This window comes from Pygocentrus nattereri, chromosome 10, assembly GCF_015220715.1.
Source record: "Pygocentrus nattereri isolate fPygNat1 chromosome 10, fPygNat1.pri, whole genome shotgun sequence".
Taxonomy (NCBI): Eukaryota; Metazoa; Chordata; class Actinopteri; order Characiformes; family Serrasalmidae; genus Pygocentrus; species Pygocentrus nattereri.
In genome coordinates, this window is record NC_051220.1 from 32,878,149 (window position 1) to 32,902,264 (window position 24,116).

General features: G+C 38.3%; 1 protein-coding gene across 2 annotated transcripts in view; it reads left to right on the plus strand.

Annotated features, from left to right (window-relative positions):
* The window catches only part of LOC108423407 (latent-transforming growth factor beta-binding protein 2), a 151,997-nt gene that overhangs the window by 100,755 nt on the left and 27,126 nt on the right, over window positions 1-24,116 (plus strand). For both annotated transcript variants that reach the window (XM_037542200.1, XM_037542201.1), the window contains exons 16-26: window positions 1,134-1,259; window positions 2,457-2,585; window positions 2,982-3,101; window positions 4,172-4,291; window positions 9,265-9,387; window positions 9,480-9,602; window positions 12,111-12,236; window positions 12,357-12,482; window positions 13,738-13,863; window positions 17,585-17,710; window positions 18,819-18,935. In XM_037542200.1, the coding sequence (XP_037398097.1) occupies window positions 1,134-1,259; window positions 2,457-2,585; window positions 2,982-3,101; window positions 4,172-4,291; window positions 9,265-9,387; window positions 9,480-9,602; window positions 12,111-12,236; window positions 12,357-12,482; window positions 13,738-13,863; window positions 17,585-17,710; window positions 18,819-18,935 (1,362 nt within the window). The remainder of the gene's footprint in view (window positions 1-1,133; window positions 1,260-2,456; window positions 2,586-2,981; window positions 3,102-4,171; window positions 4,292-9,264; window positions 9,388-9,479; window positions 9,603-12,110; window positions 12,237-12,356; window positions 12,483-13,737; window positions 13,864-17,584; window positions 17,711-18,818; window positions 18,936-24,116) is intronic.

The window sequence follows — 24,116 nt, forward strand, 5'->3', positions numbered from 1 at the left end:
ACTTTCTAAGCTGTTCCACACATTTAAAATCAATGCAAATGCAATGCAGTCACCTTTGAATCGTAGTCCTCACCTCAGTCAGCCTGCTTGCCAAAGTGCGTGTGGTGGCTCGCATTTGTTTAACAGGTCAAGTTTTCGGAGTTCAAGCTAAGCTTGTGTAGGCTGTTTTCCCCTGTAGGCCAGCCAAGCTCCATCCATTCAGACGCGCTCAGTGGGCGATGAGGCAAACAGTCAAAGCAAATGTGCGTTTTGTAATTGGAATAACATGACTGTGTTTCAGAGTTTGAATAAACTCCACTCAATTCCAGATTGTAATTTGAATTGCTGAATTGGGAGAAGGCCCATTATGCATGTAGAAAATATGCTTCCAAATCTGTGTGTTTAGAAACAGAGCAAACTTGAGTGAAGGCCTCAGTGTTGCAGCCAGATGCTGCCTGACCACTGTAAACTCCTCTATGGCCTGACAAGAATAAAGTCCTAAATGAGTAAAGGGATAGTCCAGACTTTTAGGGAAGCCGGTGGTCAATGGTCAGAGCAGCACGCCACTGTAAAATGTGACCCCTGAGCCCCTCATAAAATCTGCTCTTCTGTTTCCATAGTGAACTACATTTTCCAGAGGAATACATAGGTCTGCTGAGTAAGAGAGTGCTAGCATGTGTTACATTACTGACAATAAAGACCATGTCAGTCTCTTTTCTTTCTCAGTCATTAAAGATTACAGTTGGCAAATCAGAGTATACTGTATATAAATGTGTGGCAAATCATGAAGTCATGAAGAGTTGCATTGTGTTTGTGATGTCATCAAAGCCAACTCATTTATTTACATATACCTGTCTATTCAGCCTACAGCAGTTTAGCCCCACCCATTTGCACTGAAGTCATAAAAAGTGTCACTCGTTTAATTCTAAAAAAATAAGAGCGGTTTGACAGGTCAGTTTAACAGGTAAAAAGTAATTATGACAGTTTTTGCCACATAAACTCTTTCAAGCATAAATGGAACTCGGGGGGGGGGGGGGGGGGGGGGGGGGTAAATGAAAAGTGTAGGATATGGGCCCTTTAAAACATCCTATACTACACACTGGAAAGTGTTTAGGTGTCCGTCATTCAGTATCCTCTTAAATCTCTTCTTGCAGACATTGACAAGTGTTCCCTGACCCCAACCATCTGTGGCCCAGGCCAGTGCGTGTCAGTGCAAACTGGCTACACCTGCTACTGTGACCCGGGCTACAAGCTCAACGGCCTGCAGACTACCTGCATTGGTGAGTCTCTTAATGACTTGGACCACAGTTAGCATAGCCTAACAGAGTGCTTCAGTGCGTTCCAGTCCATCCTTTCAGAATGATTCTCACACAGTCCTGCAGCTCTAGCAAGTGCCTGAGAAATCCTGAGCAGATGGAAAATGATCTGCTTATTTATGTTGAGCCATCGCATGATGTCTAACTGTGGAGTGAGAGCCATCCAGAGGACTGCCTTGGTGCTGTCATATATGACTTCATACAGCACTTAGCATCCAAGTTAAGCCCTGGCTTGGGCCATCACAGAGGAATGCCTGCTTGCTGGAAAGGCCCCTGAGGGAGAGGTTACTACATATTCAGTTCAGTTTAGTTGACACTGATTTCATTTCTTCCTTTTTGCTTAGTACTGCCTTGTGCTGTCTTACAATACCACAATCCATATGCATTACGTTTGGCTACTCTAGTGGAAAACACGTCCAAATATTTTATTTTATCATAATTTAATTCACCATAACTGTCTCCTGCCACATTAAATCAAACTTGTACATATGTCATTTTATGTATTTTAATATCCAGAGTTGTACACTTGAGGTTGGAAAAAACATTTTGGCTTGATTTGGGACACAGAGAAAACAAGCACATACTTCTTTGAGTGCCTTCATACTTTGTTTTGTTTTTGTAATTTAATATGTATTTAAGTTGAATATAGTGGATTAGACAGGAAAACAAACAGGAATATCAAATTCAATGAAAAGTACCCCTCCACCTTCCCCCAATACACATATTGTGTATCTTAAAAAAAACATTCAATCCCATCCCATCACACACTTGGTGTAGATTGTTTAGCTCCATTAACTCTAGCCAAGAATAATTCTAAATAAAAGATATTTAATAAGGTCTGTAGCCAGTGTTTAGATGTTGTGTCTCCATTCTTACACAAAAACCCTTTTCCACAGGATGTGAATGAATATACACCAGCATGTTTTTTCACACAGGATTGACATGACTTGGGCTCAGTTCTATGGATTGTTTTATAGTAGATAAAAGCTGCTTTAATCTGTACTGACATGGGAGCACACAGTCCACAAAAAGTATTGACAAACACAAGTGACATTTACATCACCACACCCCTCATATGAAGCAAATTCTGTCCGAAGAGTACTCAGTAGAAAAATCGAATACTGTCGATTTCTGTCACTAATGCATGCTTGTGCTATTCAGATGTGAATGAGTGTGAAGATGACCCATGTGGAGGGAAGGGACACTGTGTGAACACCTATGGTTCCTACACCTGCCAGTGCTTCTCAGGCTTCAGCCTTCTGATGACGCAGAACAAGAAGACATGTCAAGGTGAGCAAGCTGGAATGTCTGGATAGTGAAATCTAGTGCACCCAGGATCGTGCAACACATCCACAGACAGTGTAACTGTCCAAGCTTCTTTTATTGACTATTACAAAATAATTATAAGATAAATAATTAAAATAATGTATTTTGTTCTATTTTAATAATGTGTCATTATTTTTGCGTTCTGTAGTTTTTACATTTTAGATACTGATATTTTTACTGATATCCCATTTTTCTCAGACTCCCTTTGTGCCCTCTGGGTTTTGGAGATTTTGTATATGACAGCAGCAATATGAGCAGCAATATGAGCAATGTAAACTGCTCTATGATTATTACCTTCCCAAATTTTCTTTTCTGTTCTTTTCTCATCTTCCTATCATTACCCAATAAATCAACTGACAGACGTAAATGAGTGTGCGATCCCCAATAAATGTCCCAATGGTCGCTGCATCAACACTGAGGGATCCTTCACGTGTGAATGCAAGAGTGGCTTCACACAGAACTGGAGAGGACAGTGTGAAGGTATGGTGTCCCACCATTTAACCGGGACATGTGCTTTTTTCATTGGTTACTGGAGATTATTTGTTGGTTTGTTCATGGCACTTATGTCTGGTTGGAACTGTGAGAAATAAAAATAATATGCAAACGAGAAACAGCATTAAAAATCTGGGTTCTTTTTTTTTCACTTAAACCGTGAAATAAACAACAGAACACTTTAGAATAAAAAGTATGAGCAAAGAAATAACAAAGAAATATAAGAGATTCTGCACTACTTCTAGTCACTATAGTCTAGGTCATTTAAGCAGATTTGAGACATGGATGACATGGATGATGTTAAGGCCATGCTCAGTCTTGTAAAACTGTGAAATTAATGCAAATTCAAAAAGTTCTACTTTTTTTACAATTTTTATTCTGATAATATAATTTGTAATAAAAAATGTATTCAATTAGACAAGAATGCACAAAAGAAGCATTTTCACTATTGGACCTTTTTTAATTTTTAAGTGGATACTTACACAATTGAATTCCAATATACACGTTTAAAATGTGCTTCCTGTCTGCAGTTCCTTTTTAATCTAATGGCATAACAATGATTGTATTTTCCTCAGTCTTGCCTAAAGGAAATGTAAGGTATTTGGTTGGTAAATTGTTTTGGTGTGTTTGTAGTCCTGTGCACACACTCTTAAAAATGGAAATAATTGAATTGAACAATTCTGTTATGCTGAGATTCTTTCAAATCTGAAAAAGGATCTTCACACTCACACTTCTTCAAAGAATCATCTATTGAAAGATAATTTAGGGACTTAAAAGTGGCTCTTTTATGGAATAAAATAAATGGATCTCCAAAAACACTTTTTGACACCTTTATTTTTAAGAGTGTTCGTGAATGAGTGATGCAGATGGGATTTTTTGTTATGCATGTGTATTTTAGCACTGCTTATTTATGTTTCAGGGTCTTGTTTGTTCCCCTGCTGTATCAGCCTGTGTAGCAGTTAAGCTAAACCCATGCACACTTGATTAGCCCACTTAATCTAATAGAGCTGTGTGAATGGCCGCTTGTTCAGCTGGAATTTCCCTCTCTGTCTCTATAGATGTGGATGAGTGCAGGAGCCCTAGTGTCTGCCCTGGTGGCATATGTGTGAACACCCAGGGCTCCTTCCAGTGCCAAGCATGTGGCCCTGGCTTCAGGCCTGCCGGTGGGAGATGTGTGGGTAAGAGCCCCTGGAGGCCCCATATGGAAAGCGGCTCTGCCGCAGTGTGGGTTTTCCGTATTTCATTTTATGATTGTGTAGTAATAATATTCCCTCAGTCTGGCATAGGCTAGGAGTGTAGACTTGGTTTTGGCAACAGTCAGGATGACTTAAGAGGGCATGGCGACAGTGAATGCCCCTCCAAAAGTGTTGACAGTGCTGGATATTTTGCAGGAATAGCCTTTGGGCCTTGACTAGACTGAGAAATTGATTTGCCTATGTGGTTTTATCCTAATGATTAAACTGCTAGGGCTAATTTAACAAAAGCACTGATTTTCTAACTTTGAAATTGAATTTAAACTCAGAATCCCCATTTAACCTGTGACATTTCCAGACATGATCTTATATGATAGAAAATTAAGGGAAACATACTGTAATGCTGCGTAAAGCCCCCATATTGCCAGGTTGTGGTGTGCGATAATTTCTAGTGGCTAAACCACGTTGTCTTAAGGTTTCTGTAGGGGCTAAATGAGCATTTCCAACTCCTTTGAACAATTTTCGTACTCTTATGCCTCTATGTATGCCCCTATGTTTTCCAGTGGCTGGAAGATTTTAATCTAATATCTGCCTCCTCCGCTCTTCGCACCAAGTTCAACCCCAGGAGTTACACCCGCACTCTTTAAACACATTGTCTTGTTATTGCGAATCCTTTGCTGCTGTAAAAGATTATTTGCAATACTTCAATTTGGAAGAGTCAAAATATTTTGCCTTGGCCACAGCCTTGAACAAACAGAATATTATTTTTGGATGGCTCTGGACACTGTGGCTAAACCCTGGGGATGGACTCTTTATTAGGGGCTCTCATTTTGAGGACAGAAAGGGAGGATAGAGATATACTGCTTGGGCAAGAGGTCATCAGATTGCGTATTACTCCCCAAGCACAGTCTTCACTCAACTCAGTATGTGATATGGCTTTAAAAGCACTACATCTAACTTCATCTCTAGTATTATACTTGTTCTGAGGAAATGGAAGTAATGCTAGCAGAACAAAGAAATGTAGGGATTTTTATTACTAATGTGAAGGCAAATTATGTAGAAAGTGTGGGTACCTCTTACAGTGCTCTCTAGAATTATTGGGACCTTTGGTAAAGATAAGCTCAAAAAACACTGATGTTCCAAGGTGTTGTGCAAAAGTTAGTCACCCATTCATTTGTTTAGTTTCCATTCAAACAAACTTCATTTTTCAGCCCCAGGAAGAAAGCGGGAAAACATATTTTTTTTAAAATGTACAGAACCCTCTTCAACTATATATACTCTAATTAGTTCCGTGTTTTATGTCCACTCTTTGCCTGTATTGCAGCGTCCATTCCTTTCAGGAACCTTGCAAAGTATGCACGGATATTTTTCCATAGCTGCAGTTCAGTCTAAGAAGTTGGTTGCATTTTCTGTTGGATTCAACAGTCTAGTATCAATTGCTCTACGTCTCTGATGTCTGATTTTAGTCTAGAGTGCAAATGCTCTTTTTTGACTGTTTCCTTTTGACAGACTCATAGTGTTGAGCTGTGTTCTCACAGTGGAAGAATGAACAGAAACATTAGTGGATTTCTTTCAGGTCTTAGGCAAGACTGGAGCTTGATTTTCTCATATGTTTTCAAAAATGAAAGCTTTTCCTACGGCATGTTCATGTGTTAGCCCAGAGTTTATGTCCTAAAGAGTGGCCCTAAAGAGTGGTGCTAAATGATAACTATAGGAAACATGTGCACCACCTGAGTCTTCCACATGTGCTGTGGTGTGTGACCACATTATCTCAACATACTATTTATTCACCCTCTCATCTATAGAGAAGAGAGTGTCCAGTACACTTTGAGATCAGGGCAAAGGAGCAGTGCTTGACTGAATTAAAGATATAAAGCCCAATCAATCACTGGGCACTGCGATTTGTTGCTCTGATAGAGGCATTCAACAAGCGTTTGGCAGCGAATGCCTTACAGGATGTGCCACTTCATTAAAATGAATTACTGTGGACCTGTGATACAAAGAGAGCCTTTTTCTCCAGTGCTGCAGAAACTCTTTACCTAACTTCCACAAAGTTAGCGGGTCTTAAGGTCTCACGCTACGTGCAAGCATATGTGTATTGCAACACAAAGCCCTTCTTGATTTCAATGAAGTTCAAGTTACTGTTACTGTTTGGCATAACATACTGAGGGTTTGAACAGGAACAGGCGAGATTAGGATCATTTTTAAATCAGTGGTTTTCATTGTGGAATACCTTGACAGCTGGATAGGTGTGCCACACAAATCTCCATTCATTTCATCACAACAACAAAAATTAGGCCTCTAATCATGCCCATCTTTAGTCTAATTAACTTAACTAATTATGTTCAGTTTAGAACATGTCAAAGCAGACAAATTAACAGATAGACATTGTCATCACAGTATTGGTGTAATATACACAGTCTTGTTTTTCAGGAAGGAAAAACATTGTTAACATTTCTGCCAATTTTTTGTTATTGTTTGACAATGAAAAAAACACGTCAAAAGTACCTGTTGATGCAGAAGGAAGTACATAGAATGTGAAGCAATTCTTTGTGTAACTTTATAAACCAACATATAGTCATAGTCAATCATTACAATTACAGTTGCCTTTAAATAAGTATGAATTGCTAATTGAATGTACAGCAAAGGGCCAATAATAATTCTAGAATTAAAAGAGTTTAAAGATGATATCAGATGCACATTTATACCACAACCAGACATATATTAGTGTGCAAAATGAGGCCAGTCTTTGTTTATTTCATTTCCACTTAAAACTGCCTGCACAAGTTTTAATATTCACATTTTTATTTTTGCTGGAGATTAGATATAAGATAAACCATGTGCTTAAACAAGGAAAAAGTCAAAGGAAAGTAAGTGAAAAAACAGGAGGAGGTGGAGTTCAAACAATTATTTTGTTTCTTGACATTATGGTTCTTTGACATACTAAAATAGGATTCCTAACAATAATGCAAGAGCTGGTACACCACCAAAACTGTCTCTATCATATAAACCAAACTCCACTCTTGCTTCAGATCATGTGTTTTTGTCCATTCTTCCACTGTGAGCAGTCAGTTTAACACAGTGAGTCTGAAATGATGTGTAGCTGTCAAGAAGCCACTAGAAACTGGATGTCTGAGACATCTGAGAAGGTTTTATGGACTGATGAGTCTACATTTGGAATTAGGATTATTTGAATCTTGAGAAACACAACATGCAACCGGTTTCTAACACTTTGGAGGTGTGGAAAATACCCCCTGGTATTTGAGGGGTCCTATATTGGCTGGCTAGTCCAGTGTTGGCTGGCTGGTAATAACTCATTTGCCATAGTGATGCTGATGCTAGCTGGAAATGCTCATTTCTAGTTTGGTAACGTGTTCTGCTATGCATTAACTGACATGTTACACAGCTCCTCTTTTTTCTTTGGGTTGAGAAATGAGTAACAATTTACTGTTTTCACCAATCTCTTGGTAAATTGGGCAAGTTTAAAGATTTCAGGTATCCTGGACATAGTTACAGTTTCTAGACTATGAGGGACCAACTGAGTAAACCAGTTTACTACAGTGCCACCCTGAGGCAGACCAGTGCTGCATCTCTAGTTAAGAATGCTGTAGACAGAAGATGGCCAGTTGAGTAAGAAATAGATAAACAATGGCCTTTCCCTGAATTTGTATTGCAGGGTCTATTTTTCCAGATAGCATAGTCATAATAAATGTCATAATAAATTTATTTTCAGGGACCCCAGAATGTTGATTGAGACATTCAGAGGATACAGTAGGTTAATTAGGGGGTCCCAGATCCACCAGGACCACCTATATTTCACACTTTGCCTTTACTGTGAGAAGACAGCTCAATGCTATATGTCTGAAAGAATGTGTAGCCGTCAGGAAGCCATCACTGAAAAAAGGAAATAAACTAAAAGATTGGCAAATGAAACAAAGAAGCTACTGGTGTTCTGTGTAATTTTCTGCTAAAATATTGTAATATATAAATTCTTCTGCTTTTTTCCCTGACACTCAAAAATAAATGACCTACTTAATGGCAATTTTGACTGGAAATTAAATAACTGAATAGTGTTCTCTAACTTTTGCATATTACTGCATAAGGCTTTAAAAAATATGATGGTGCATATTTATGCTAAAACTAGATTTATGTTCTTTTTTGCTGCAGGTTACTGTAGATTAAGTGTTGTGGTGTTCATTATTTGAGGGAGTTGGAGGAAAAGGCATACTAAAATGGGTTCACCTAAAGTTCCTGACTCCATACTGAATGGTCATCCTTCATGTAGATGAGGTCAACCTAACCAGACATGCTTTCTAACTGCCTGAATGGAGTATGTAAATAATGTTCCTTTCTCCAGCCATTGCCTCAGTCAATTGCCTGTAGCACAGTAGTTAGTGGCCAATTGGCTGGCCGGCGGATAAGGCTAATTGGTGGTGCGATAGGGAAAACAGCCCAGCTTTCCTTTCAGGCCTTATCAGGGAGGACTTTGAGAAATAGCAGGAGATTGCAGAAACAAAGCTTCAGGGGACACTGACAGACGTCTGGCAGATGCAGTGGCAGCGCACACAAAGCTCTGCTTGTGTGCGTTTCACCTCAGAGGTCCTCCAAGTCTACTGTCTCTCTCACCCTCCTCAAGGCCGTCAGCAGTCTGGAAAGAGTAGGGAAGATGTTGGAATAATGCACAAATACAGTACACAAGAGATGGGCCTGGCTAGTCCTGTACGTTTTGAAATATGAGCTTGGTGTTTATTACTTGTTGGATTTTACAGAAAACATTTATTTCTCATGACGTGACTGATGAAATGTCTTATTTTGAAGTTGTGCTGTAAGGAGGGTCTGTTGAGCATTGCTTTTGAATGAATTTCTCTTATATTTCATTTGCTCCCTTTTACTCTCATGTAAACACATTCATTTCGCCTGTCGCCATTCAGACTCTTCATTGCTTTTTTCTCCTTCAGACATTAACGAGTGTCAGACAGCAGGTGCGTGTGCCAACGGTCGGTGTGTGAACACAGAGGGTTCCTTCATTTGTACATGCAACCATGGATACCAAACAACTCTGCGCAATGACAGCTGCCAAGGTATACATATCAAGCCCAAATTGGTGTATGTACTTACACACTATTACTGCAGCTCATTTTCAGACTCCTCACCCAGACTGTGTTCCTTCCAGATGTGAATGAGTGCTTGGTCCCAGATATTTGTCCTCATGGCACATGTGTTAATCTACCGGGCTCCCACAGGTGCAACTGTAACACAGGTTACCAAACCAGCCCTGATGGCAAAGCTTGTGAAGGTATGTACTTTACGGTTTATATGCTGGAATAATAGTCCACCTTTTTGCCGACTTCACTGCTCTCTGCAGAGCTACTCCACAGGGACACCTACAGCTAGTGGTAGAATTATATTCTGCTTGTCCCTTTATGTCCACTTGTCCCATTTCTGGAGTAATTATTGGAATCTTTCATGTAGGTTCTTTAATAAATTCCTAGTACCAAATAAAAAATTATATACACTATATTGCCAAAAATATTTGCTCGTCTACCTTCACATGCATATGAACTTCAGTGACATCCCATTCTTAATCCATAGGGTTTAATATGTTGTCAGCCCACCCTTTGCAGCTATAACAGCTTCAACTCTTCGGGGAAGGCTTTCCACAAGGGTTAGGAGTGTGTTTATGGGAATTTTAGACAATTCTTCCAGAAGCACATTTGTGAGGTCAGACACTGATGTTGGATGAGAAGGCCTGGCTCACTATCTGTGCTCTAATTCAGCCTAAAGGTGTTCTATCGGGTTGAGGGCAGGACTCTGTGCAGACCAGTCAAGTAACACACCAAACTTGCTCATCTATTTTTTTACGGGAGCATGAAATTGTCCAAAATCTCATCATCTGCTGAAGCATTTAGAGTTCCTTTCACTGGAACTAAGGAGCTGAGCCTAATTCCTGAAAAAGAACCCCACACCACAGCCCCCCTTCCACCAAACTTTACATTTGGCACAATGCAGTCAGATGAGTACCATTCTCCTGGCAAACACCAAACCCAGACTTGTCCATCAAACTGCCAGATGGATTTTTCACTCCGGAGAACGTGTCTCCACTGCTATAGAGTATAGTGGCAGTGCTTTACACCACTGCATTCGGTGCTTTGCATTGTGCTTGGTGATGTAAGGCTTGTATGCGTGAAGCTCTCTACATACTGTTTTCTGTCATTTTACGTGGCCGACCACTTTGTGGCTGATTTGTTGTCATTACCAATCACTTCCACTTTAATACCACTGACAGTTGGCTGTGGAATATTTAGTAGTGAGGAAATTTCACGACTGGACTTGTTGCACAGGTGGCGTCCAATCATGGTATCACACTGGAATTCACTGAGCTCCTGACAGTGACCCATTCTTTCAGAAATGTTTGTAGAGGCAGGCTGCATGCCTAGGTGGTTGGTTTTATACACCTGTGGCCATGGGAGTGATTGGAACACATGAATTCAATGATTTGGATGGGTGAGTGAATACTTTTGGCAATATAGCATACATTTGTTATGATGCACCGACATGGAAAGTGTGGGCAATATTGAAATTCTTATGGCAACAGTTGTGGATTGCATGATTTTTAAAATGTTTTTAAATTATGATATCATTCCAGTGTCATTGTGCAGGCTTAGTATTTATGGTAGCTGGTAGTTTTACCAATATCGATAACAAAAACTGTAATACATGTCATTTGCTGGGTGCTTTAGATTGCTTAGTTCAAAATACATACATTTGTCCAAAACCAAAATAAATAGTAAGTCTCCTTTTGGAAATGTGGTTTCTGTCTCGTTAGCAGACATCTGTGTAAAAGTTTCCTTTGGCATAATTTTAAGGGAAGATAAGAGAGCAAAACAGTCCAGTCAAAACAAACTCTGTCATGTTTGTAATTCTTTTAGCATAGATTAGCTGTACTCAGGAAGCAAGTGTTCATTAACTTTATTAAAGTAAATGTAAGTATTATCTAATATTGTGATATATTTGGAAATGTACAGTCATGCAAACATTTGAGCACACCCACATTTTGTTTGTTTTCTAGGTGAGAAAAAGTTAGCTCTGCAAATTACAAATGTCTGCACATTTGAATGTACAATGACTGTATATTGGGAAAACAAGCATAATATCACCTTTAAAAATACTTTAGATTTTATTTTTCCCAATATGTTAGACTTTGGTTTGTTTAGTTTGTTAACTTTAGAAGATGTGATCATTTATATTCACTTAGATGGTCAACAAAACATTGGGCTTCATTCATTAATATCTTTATCAATAAGCTTTTTCTTAAATGTATTCTTGAGAAAGGTCCTAAGAAAAAGTCCATCAGATTCATGACATGTTCTTAAACTTAGAATTTGTGCACCTTTGTGCTCAAGTGTGTGTAGCTTATGTTCTTACCTAAAAACAAAATAAGAAAACACTGGTGAATGTCAGAATCTTCGTGAAAGCTATGTAAGAGGGATTTAAGAAGAAATTTCTTCTTAAGTACATCTGGTGGATGCAGTCCATTGATTTGACTAGGGATTTTTATACAACCGTATACTGAATTTTGTTAATAGCAACCAGCACCGCTGTTAGACAGTGTTAGCCTTATTCAAGGGTATAAAGACAGTTGAAGAGCAGAGATAGTACCTACAAGCTAATCCACAGGGCTGACCTTTCAGTGGGGTATTCTCAAGGGTCACATAATATATTATTTGGTTATTGTTATTGTGATATTGTTGAAAAAAAAAACATTTTATTGTAAAAGACAAGAACAGCACTGCCTCTCTTACAGATGTGGATGAATGTGCTCATCCCAGCCTGTGTGTGGAAGGTGTGTGTGTTAATACTGTCGGCTACTTCACCTGCACCCAGTGTGAGGTGGGATACACTCTCTCTGAGGATAGGCAGAGGTGTGAGGGTGAGTCAGTCTCCACTCTTTCAACCCTAGGAAGCCTGTTTATCCTTATATCCTTCCTTTTGTGTTATACATCAATGTTTATAAGCTAAAGATTTGAATTTTCCTATTTCTTCCTCACAGATATTGACGAGTGTCTCTCCTTGTCCACGTGCCCAAATGGCATCTGTTTGAACTCGGATGGATCATTCTCCTGTGTAGATTGCCCTACAGGGTACAGTGTCTCAGCAGATGGAGAGCGGTGTGATGGTATGTGTAATATTACCCCACCCAACAACACTGTAATGAGAGACTGTTGAGTCTTTGTTCGCTGCCTGTCAAAGGTTTGGGGACATGTAGCTTTTCAAAATGCTTTAAACACCATTTTTTTTTCTTTGAAGATTTACAAAAAATTAAAATAATATTTCTGCAAAAAGTAAAATGTACACAGTTTCCCACTTACACCAAATGTAGGTAGCTGTCCATGATATCCAAGGTGTCCATATTTTGCTTCTTTAATTTAGCACTGGAGTAACAAGGCGAGCATAGCTAACAGTAGAAGTCAATAGTCACCCAGATGTCCCATGTGAAAGTTTTCTCAACCCACTCAAACCACATCCAGTTCTTCAATAAGGTGATTCAGATTTTTTTTTGTGGGACATATATTGACTTTCTTTGACCTATAAAAATGAGCAAGTTTGTGTCACACAGGCATTTCAACTTGAAAATTCAAGATTAACGGTTATTTATAAATAGAAATAACAGATATCGTAAATGTGATCTGTAACATCCAAATGCCTGCATGATGTGCATGCACTCTAAGGGGAGCTGGAGCTCAGCACCACCCCTGTTGTCTAAAACAGGATACATTTTGTTTAGTTTTATAGCTCACAGTAAGTCATACTGTCCTCTGAAACACACTGACAAGTCTGTGTGACCTTAATGAAGACCTAGATGTGGTTTGAGCAAATTGAGAGAGGTTTTAGGGATGTATTTGCAGAAAATGATTTGGGTGACTATTGGCTTCTATTGTCTTTTAGCACCATTAGCCTTGTAGCTGCAGTGTTAAATTAAAGAAGCAAAATTTGAACTCCAAACATGTCTTGGCTAATTGACTACATTTGGGGTAAGTGAAAAGCTGTGTAAATTAGATTTTCCAACAATTCCTTTAAAATATTAAAAGCTGACTTAGTCTATTTTGAGACAAAACAAAATCAAACCCAACCACACCTAATACATTTATGAGCCTTCAACAATATCAATACCATTCAGTATCAATATCAAATCATTATAATCATTATTGGGCAAAACCTGCTCTTCATGCTAAGGAAAGCACTTTGACAAACACACTGAGAGTTGAAACATAAGTATTAGTAAATGGTAAACAGCTATTTTCTGTTAACAAGAATTTGTGGGAATGTAGTTTTGCTGAGGTTTTCTACCCAAGATGACTTGGTTGAGTTGAACAGCCATTATGCTACATGCTAGTGAATTCTAGCCTTTTTATTTCTGTTCCTCAATGCAGATATTGATGAGTGTGCATTACCCAATGCCTGCCCTCAAGGAAAATGCACTAACACAGAGGGTTCATACACCTGCACTATATGTGGTCCCGGATACAGAATATCGGATGATGGGAGCCACTGTGAAGGTGAGAAAAAGGGAAGAGAGAAAAGAAAGCAAAGAACAGAGAAGAACAGAGAAAGAGAAAGAAAAGTGGTTGGAATCATCCACCCATTTATTCATTCACTATCTTCTGTGCAATTATTACACACGACATTGAACATGAACCAGTTTGTGAAGCAATATAACTTTGACAACTAGCATACTAAGCTAAACAAGTAAGTTATTACTTTTATAACTTGTGTTTAAGCATATTGGCACTTGCCTATCTGGAGCCTGCATTGCTTTGTGCTATATTCCAGCTAAAGGAATGTATGTTGTCTATGCATCATAGTTTCAGTGATTTAAGATAAGATAAGATAAGATAAGATAAGATAAGATAAGATAAGATAAGATAAGATAAGATAAGATAAGACAATCCTTTATTAGTCCCACAATGGGGAAATTCTCAGTGTTACAGCAGCAAAGGGACAGCAATAAAAAAAATTGACCATGACTTTTTCATGAAGTTTGTGCTCAGTTGTGTATTTTAGTGAAGAATCTGTTGAGTCGTGCAGTTCTTTGCGTATGGGCCGAATTGTCACACAATACAGTGCAGCATGTTCATTTTCTTATGGTTAATGTCTAGTGACTCTCTGTGGGGAGTCGGATGGTCCACAAAGAATTCCCCCTTATGAAATGTTGGCACCCAAAATAGAGGCAAATATATGCAGCTAGAGAAGAATTTGATGAGATGCAACTTGTTTCTGTGCGCTTCGGTACTGGCTTTTATATGATGCTTTTTCACTGAAAATCTTGACAGTATGCCTCTAAGTGTTGTCATAGAAAATGTGAAGTACTGGGCAATGTAAGACTTGTCTGAGCTAAGATGCTATATTCAGATATCACATCACTTTTGGTTCTGGAGGCTGTTGGCAGCATCCAGCAGGCAGATGTACCAAAGAATGACTCTGACCACAAAAACGGATGAAGTCAACTCTGACTGTTTGATATATCCAGTTCAAATGAGAGTTCAGTTGTGACCGCAAATAATGTGCTCTCAAATGTCAGGGAGAAAATGTATGTTCTTGATCCCAGCTGGTATACTGAATATACCAGTGTCATACTGACAGGAAGAAAATGTCAGGATATCATCATTTAATATGATGTGTAGAATTAATATCTGTCAGTCTCTCTGTATTTGCAGAACAGAACTTGTCTAGCTGAATAAGAAGGGTTCATGTAGTGAGCAGGTAATCAAAACCTCGTTTTTTGTGCACATAGCCGAGGACTCTATGGATGGTCCTGCTTGGCTGTGTAATTTCAGTGTTAATGTGTCTTAGCCAAATGTATTGGTAAAAGCCTTTGGCTTTTGATTCCAGTTGTGGAAAAATTGACCATGCACTGTTTCATGAAGTTTGTGCTCGGTTGCGTACTTTAATGAAGAATCTGTTGAATCGTGCAGTTCTATGCACATGGGCCAAATTGTCAGACAATATAGTGCAGCACATTCATTTTCTTACTACCTACTTTCACATGGTCTCTAGATGTGCTACAGGTATTGGTTATAGTTTGTTTGATCTTACTGACCATGACTGATCACTGATTGAGTCTAGAGACTGGTTTCATCTGGTACTGTCAGATGCACCACACTGTCTGGTCCGACTTTTACATCACAGTCTATCTATCTGTTGTCTCCGTAGATGTTACTCCAGCTTTTCATCAGAATGATTAATTACCACATCTGGCTCTTCTTTCCATTTTTCACTCTGTGTTCTGGTGTTTGGTCTCAGTATATCACATATTCCCCCCTGCACTTTATCTATCCATCTTGTGTATTAATGTCATTGACAAATTTTCTCTCAGAATAAACTGCTCTCTGTTTTTCATTTCTGTGTGACTGTTTGCCATCTTGCCCAGACTTTGATGAATGGTTGCTGTTTAGTGTGTTCCCAAGCCAGCTGTGCAGGAACACCTTAGGCTTCTGCTCACGTAGCATTTGTAGCGCTGGCTTAGAGATGTCTGAGGATGGCCAACCAGTGCTAGCGTAGATGGACAGCACACAGTAAAACAAATAGATATACATATTGCTGGAGAAAGGAAGAAAGATTAGTATTGTAGCACTCTGTTAGGCCTGTATATTTGGGGCTTACGTTACACACACACACACACACACATTTTCTAAACCACTTATCATTCTGGGTCGCAGTTGGGGGGATGGACCCTATCCCAGCTGTTACCGGGCGGAAGGCAGGATACCTTGGACAGGTCACCAGTCCACACCTAGGGGTAATTGTAGCATGTCCAATTAGCCTGACTGCATGTCTTTGGACTGTGGGAGGAAACCCAGACAGAACATGCAAACTCCACACCGAACTCATGCTCTTCTGGCATAAGGAAGGAGAAAGTCAAAGGAAAATCAGTGTAAAAAAACCCAGTAGTTTCCAAAACTGGAGTTCAATAAATAAAAATTGTCCCCTTTAGATAAACTGATAAACTGAAATTTTCAGACTTCAGATCTGAAAAAAATTAAATGATATGAGTCTGAAAGGATGTGTAGCTGTCAATAATCCATTACTGATGAAAAAAATCAAACAAAGAAGGTGCTGAAGCTTAGGCCTTGGACTGGCCACCCCTGAGTCCATACTTCAACATTATTGAATGTATCTGGGATAACTTGTAAATAAATTAATAAATATAAAAATAAATGGAAGCTGTGATAAAGGCAAAGTGTGGACATACTAAATACTGAATACATTTTATTATATTTACTTGTTGAGGCTTCTGTGTAAGTTTCATTTAAATATGAATGACTGAAATATGAAATATGAATAACTTGATGGCCATTTTGACAGGAAATAAAAAATGAAGGGTAGCTTGTGCCTAATACTATATTTTCAAAGCAACTTCTTTTAAGGCTGGGATAACATTACTAAAAAAAGCTTGGCTTTTGAACTTTACCTAATAGTCTTTAAACCATCACCAGAATTTCATTGTAAAATGACCAGATGTGTGTTACATTTGCATTTGCTTTGGGAAAATTTCAGATATTTTATCTAAGTAGATTCTGCTGAGATTTAGTCGACACGTCTGAACTCACTGTACTTCATTTGAAATGAAAAGCCAGCTTCCTGCTTCTACCTGTCTAGTGCACACAAACACACACAACGCAGTGAAATTCTGTACCCTAACAGTGCGTGTGCAGATGGCTGAGCAGTGCCAGGTTATGGAATTTCCAGCTTTCATGCAGTGCCTGTGCTGTGAGTGTTTGTTGATTCAGTCATTATGAAGCACCTGTAATAACTTGCTGTTTTGGATGGAGTTCCCCTCCCTGCATACCTTGTCTCTCGCCTCCTCCTCATCAACAGCTCTGTCAATGCAGTTTAATAATGCAGGAGCCCACTCACTGCAGCCTATGTGCAGACTAACAGACTTCGGCTAATTCTCTGCGGTATGCAGTCCGTTTTGTTTGGTTATCGGCAGATCGTTATGGGCCTTTTTGTCTGCGTTCGAAAGTAGGTGGATTGGAATCAACTTGCGTTTTGATTGAAAAGTGAGGAGGTATTGATGGTATCTAAATAAATGGAACTTAGTGTAGGGCAACATTGTAGTGCAGCAGGAGATGAAAAAGGAAGACCACCAAGGTTTCTTTTCCTGGCCAGTATATTTCAGTTAATAGCCCACTCCAGATTATTTTTTATTGCTTATCCACTCTGTAATGGTTTTGTTGGTTTTGACAGCACATATTGTGTGTTGGCTTTGTGTTGCAGATATTGATGAATGCCAGTCTCCTGAAGTGTGCCCACAGGCTGGCTGTATGAACACTGAGGGTTCGTACTCCTGTATGACCTGTGGTCCCGGCTACAAGCTCTCATCTGACCGCCGCACATGTGAAGGTAGACAGCCATTTGCTTGAATTTCAGTGGTGAACTAGACACATGAAATCCAGAAACCTTTTACTTTGTTAAACATATAATCAGTCCCTAGGTGATCATTGGAAAGTATATTACATAAATAGGCATATAATGTAAGCCCAGTTTGCTACATGCAGACTAAGCCAAAGCCACTAAACATATTTTTTAAACAATCACAATTTCTTGTGTAATTTAGTCCTGGATTTCTGAGAAATATTGCTTTAGTGTTATGTTAACCTTTTTTACATTCCATTGAACATTTTGCTCTATTTACTGTGGTTATCCTACTGATACATATCAAAAGCACAGTCCTTACAAATTACTACTACTACTACTAATAATAACAATAATAATAATAATGAAAATAATAATAATTTTATTTATATATTTTATTTATATATTTTTCATGCTGTTGGCAGCTTAAAGTGCTTTATAGACAGGTGATAAAACATAGTTATAAAAGAGATCATTAGTATTTAAATAGAATTAGAATTAGAAAAAGAAGAAGATTAAATAACAAGATAAAAATAAACACAAGACATTGTTTTAGTTAAATGCTAGTTTAAAGAGATACGTGTTTAGCTGCAGCACTGAGCTTGACTGTCTAGTAAAAGATGGAATTGAATTCCACAGTTTAGATGCATACTGAAAGAGGCCTCTCCATGTTTTCTGTATTTTACAGAGTATATCTGTAGAAGGCCACTATCTGCAGATCTTAGATTACGCGCCGGAACATAAACAGACAGATATTTTGTGTTTTAAGCTTTGTGTTAAAAGACTAGTAGCAGAACCTTGAAATCTATCCTGGACGATACAGGCAGCCAAGTGCAATTCCTTCAAAATAGGAGTGATGTGAACTTTTTTTTGTTTTTGTTAGGATCCACGCTGCTGCATTTTGTATGAGTTGTAAGGGATGTGTAGTTTTCTTATGAAGTCCAGTAAGAAGAGCTTTATAGTAGTCAAGTCTGCTCGTAACAAACACGTGAACAAGTTTCTCTGCGTCGCTCTGAGATAGAAAAGGCCAAACTTTAGCGATACTTCTTAAGTGAATGAAAGGAATGAAATTGCTTTGTATCACCTGTTCCCACAGATGTTAATGAATGTGAGAGCATGGCAATGTGTCTGCATGGAGACTGTATAAACATTGCCGGGTCTTACCACTGTGACTGCCACATAGGCTTCGAGCTGAGGGACGCTGACTGCAGAGGTACACCTTTACTTTCGCATTTAACTTTTAGTGTATTTTGCACGTTATGAATGTACAGATGTTCATATTAATGATGCGTCAATAGTTATTGAACTGTTCTGCTGTGGGTTAGAACTTAAATAGTCTTGAAACACTATATGGTGACGTTTTTGACCACATGCAAATACGTTTGGTGATATGTGACAAATTATTCAATGTGGGCAGTGAATTTGGCATCAGTGTTAATGTAAAATTAAGTTTTAAAAGTAAATTCCATCACCCCCCCCCCCCCCCCAATCTTTTTTCATCAGTCATTAAGATGTACACACTCATGAATAGTGGTTTAGTACAAAATATGTAATTTATGAGAAACTTAGTGTCACAATGGTGGTGATGAAATGAAGTGTTTCAGGGTACGTTTTCTATACGCCTTTGGTCTATAACATGTTTTTTTAATTAATTCATGGTGGAGAGGTACATGTAAGGTGTCCTATGGCAAAATAGCACAAAAATTTTTTTTTCCCTTGTTACTACAGGGAGATTCACTTGAAAGAGGACCCGAATATTCAGTTGTAACTCCCGTTAGGATGAAGCACTCTGAGCCAAAAAAATATGCTACATATCTCGACACATGCAATGCTGGAATTGATCTCCATTTTCTGCCAGGCACATGAAGGGGTATAGGGGTATGCACCCAAAAGGTGCAAACAAAGGTTAAACGTCTCAACTGCTGTCCTGCGCCTACCTCATCGCTCTGACGCAGGGGCATCCCGGCTTGTTCGAAGCTCCATATACTGAGAAGGTTTTGTTCAGATTGCTTCATCCTAGCGAGAGTTATTACAGAATATTCAGGACCTCTTTCGAGTGAATCTCCCTGCATTATCAACATTGTAAAAACTCCATTTTATGTATGTCCATTGGTCATTTTGGATAATAAATAAAGTAGAAATAAATAAATAAATTTAAACTTCTGGTTCCTCATACCACTATTTTAAAGAAATCGAAGTGTGTACATTTCTGTACAATACACCATTTCACAACAAAACCCTTGAATTCCCCTTTAACACTGTAAGTAATGCTAATAGTATGTAAAGGAATTGCCATCTGATTCATTTGACCTTAGATTTTCTGCAAAAATGTGTTGAGTACACCAGATCCTTGGTTTGCATGGCGAGAGCCAAAGTAAAGAGCACTTGCAGAGAGACTGGGGCGAAGTTAAGGGCAGAGCGCTCGTTGAGGGTTTCTGAATGTGTGGACCGCACCCTGCTTACTGAAACAACCCTAATATGGAGACAAGCCAAACATATCTACAGCACTAAAGTCGACCAACAAACTTCATAATAGTCTTTTTCTTTTTCTAAAGTCACAGCATAATCAAAGTAAAAATGAGAGACAAGGGCACGTAGGGAGAAGGTGAGAGGGTTTAAAAAACAGCGATTAGAAAAAAGCAAGTTTTCATAATAAGAGAAAATGGAATGGAGTGGAATGTGGGGGAAATTAACCTGATAAAGCTGATAAAGTAGAAGGAGGAGAATAGTGTCTAAGGAGACAAGATGAACGGGGGGTGGGGGTGGGGGCTGAGGAGGGCTATCAGGCTCACTTATTGCTTCTAATGGACTGTGGAGAGACTTCATCAGTCTCTCTTATTCTCTGTTGTTGTAGTATATTGAGTTGTACTGGAGGCCAGAGCCTCACCCTGTACACTCTGCACTGTGTCGTTGACCGGGCAACCTCACTCATGTCTGCTGTCATTTCACACTACACTCAGAGTGAAAAAGCCCAGAAACACCATGCTGGAAACAGCAGTAGGAATATCACCAAGCACAACATTCACTGTATCCTGATTCACTGATTCAGACTTTCTGTACATGAAAGGTGTCCAGAGAGAGGCTGTAAGAAAACCTGTCTGAAAAGTTGTTGCAAGAACAGTGATAGTATGAAGTACTGTATACAGTAAGTTGGGTAAAATTATCTTTTGTTAATTTTCTAAGTAAAAGTGAGTTAAAACCTCCTTCACAGAGACCACACTTCTACATGCTTGAATGCAATTGTACTGTTTATTTACTGAATTTAAAAATAAAACACAAAAATGTTGCATATCACTGCTGTCAGAGAAATACCCCATATCTCCAAATTGACAACTACAGGAGAAGGAAAAAACATGCTGTACTTTTAATGCAAGTCAATAGAAGTAGACTTTTTTGGGTCATTTCTTTTGGTCCATTCTTCATGCAATTTACACACAATGTAAAGGGCTACAGGCATTTTATTATCAGGTCGAAAACTGAAAAACTACAAAAATGGACATACAAGGTTTTGCTACAACAGCAGTGATATTTAAGGGTTATGGCAGTCTTAATATGTTATGTGATCAAAAGTAACTGTTATATAATTAAGCCCTAGGATCTTTTTGTTAAAGTTGAAAGAGGTAGCATGACTGAGTCACAAAAAAAGCAAAAAAAAACACAACACAACACAACACTAACATATGATGTGCATGAAATAATTCTGTAAAAATCAGATGCCTCGGGTTGAATTTTTGCAGGGTTTTTTTTTGAGACCATATCATACGTCTTTACACGTTAATGTTACACACATAGGCTCAAAAAGAAGGTTCGACTCAATGTTTAGGTCTCAAATGCAAAATCAAGGCTATACTAATGACAGTAATGCATAGTTTACTTACATTCTTGGAAGACATGTCCTTCAAGTTTTGACTGATTTTTTTTAGTACTCTTTTAAGACACTTGCAATAATGAAATTCATCCACTTGTATGCAATTACACATTTCCAAATCTCCAAATCTTATATAGCATAGCTTTAGTAAGTAAACTTAAATAATGAGCCTGCAGTTAATTAGTTAAATAGTTAATATACTCAAATATACACTTGATGAAATGGGTCTTTCTACAGTGTCAAGGAACTTAAGCTTAAGTTCAAATGTATAAGTTAATGCAGAAAAGAACTTTTTCACAAGATGTGAGCCTTCTGCTACAGGCCAAAAAATGTGACTTATTTCTGAAACATAGCAAGCTGCACTAAATATTCTTAATGTTGTGCAGTGCCATTCAGCCTGCACATAGGCACACACACCCTTCTGGCCCAGTGCCACCTCAAATACTGGGTTCTAATTATGCTATAAATCAGACTGAGCTTAGTTTCCTTCGTCTGTGTGTATCCTGCTGCGGGCAGTCTGTGGCAATGGGTCACTAGCATGGGACATGAGGGATGGAGTGTGTGGGTGCATCATTTTTTCACCTTGTCATTTGAAATTGCCAGCTGCCTTTTAAACAGAGTCAGACTTTCATATTGAATGGACCAGTAAAAATGGTCAAAAATGACATAGAATATGTTTTTGTTACATTACGTAAGTGAAAAATATTTTTACCTTTTCCTCTAAAGCTGCTTTCTTGGAGATTCAAAGTTTTATCCTGACAACAATGACATACACATTTGTGAGTATAAATGCCTGTCAAAAGTTTGGGGACGCTAAGCTTTTCACAGCTTTTAATAAATGAGCACGTTGTCAGCTGTCTGAAAACTGACTAAATGAGTTTAATGTGATAAATAAAGTGATAAATCCGCTTTTTAGCCATATGGTTTGGCGGATTAGAGAAATGACGTCAGGCATCAAGTTCAGAGAGCATATGGGAATTAGAAAACAAAGAAAATGTCAAATTTCAGAATTATACATGGACATTAATAGGTCAATCATGAAATGCAGATATTTGTCTTACATAGTTGAAAAGTGACAGTGGAAATCAAGCATTACTCAAAACATTCAGCATAAGAAATGCTTGATGTCCTCATATATTCAGTTAGGTACAGAAAGCAAACGTGTTTTTGTGTCTTTGTTGTATACGTGGGAATATAACCTCAAATACAAGAGCCCTTATCCTTATGGGCAATACATGTAGTTTGTTACTCTTTTGTTCTCCACATATTCCACATGCTCCACACAAAGACCTTTCTTACATGAAATTTTCTCAGCTGTTCTTGTTATCAGGCCTTGGAGTAAGTAAAAGGGTTCTTTATGTAATGTGTTCCACTGTTCGGACTGCTGCCTTTACTTGTGACTAAGTTAAGTGGCTTGTAAGTTATGCGGTAATGTAACAATTATCTTCCAATCCTTATTTAATCAAGCATGTAGGCGTCATTATTAATTTTTTACTAGTTGAATTCAAGAATGTTCCCAGTCTGAGCACAGGATATTATTTTTCTTTTTTTTTTTTTCCTTGCATGCTTGGAGAGTGCAGTAACTTGGGCACTGTACCATTGGAATACAGCACTGGCTGTGCTTTATTTGGATGTGATTCAAACATGGAAACTACTTACACTCTAATCCGTAGATTAAATCATTTCAAAATTAGTTCATCCATTCAGATTGTAAATGAGCTCTGAATGCTGTAATTAGTGGTTTTATACTAGATGCACTTCATATGATCTAGAAATGATATTGAGTTTATTTCAGTTGTGAGAGCAATATTAATCATTTTTCTTTAAAAACATGATTTATACTGAAGTAGAGTTCCTATCTTTCTCATTATTGGCTTGATTTATTAGGATCTTTTTAAGGTCTGTGCGATAATCATTTTAATTTCTGGGTAAAATGACCAGGAGATTTTTTTTGTTTTCAGTGTTGGGGAAAAAAGCAGAAAAACATACTGATCAAAAAAAAAAGGCACAGAAGCCTCAACAACCAAATATAATATAAAAATTCTCAGTTTTAATGTGTCCACCCTTCGCCTTTAATGCAGCTTCAATTCTTTTCAAGAGACTTGCTTTCAGCGTTTCAAAGAAATAGGCAGGGATATTTTTCCACACCTCGAATGTTCAGTCTTAGAAGTTGGTTGTATTTTCTGCTTCTTGCAATCCAAATAATCTAAAACACATTCAGTGATGTTGAGATCGGGACTCTGGGTTGGTCAGTTCATTATTCTAAGAACAAAACAGCTTCTTTGTTCACTTTGCTTTTTCTTTTTTGCTTCTTGAAAGCTACACATCCTTTCAGACTCATAGTGTTGATCTTATAACTAATCTCCTCAGAAATATCTCAAGTAAAATGAATAACTTACTTAATAGCTGTTTTAATTGGACATTAAATAAAAGAAGAGTGGTCTCTGACTTTTGCATTCGGACAGGTGTGTGATGATTATTAAGCATGCAGTTTGGATGTTGCTAATTGGTGGTATATAGGCTTTC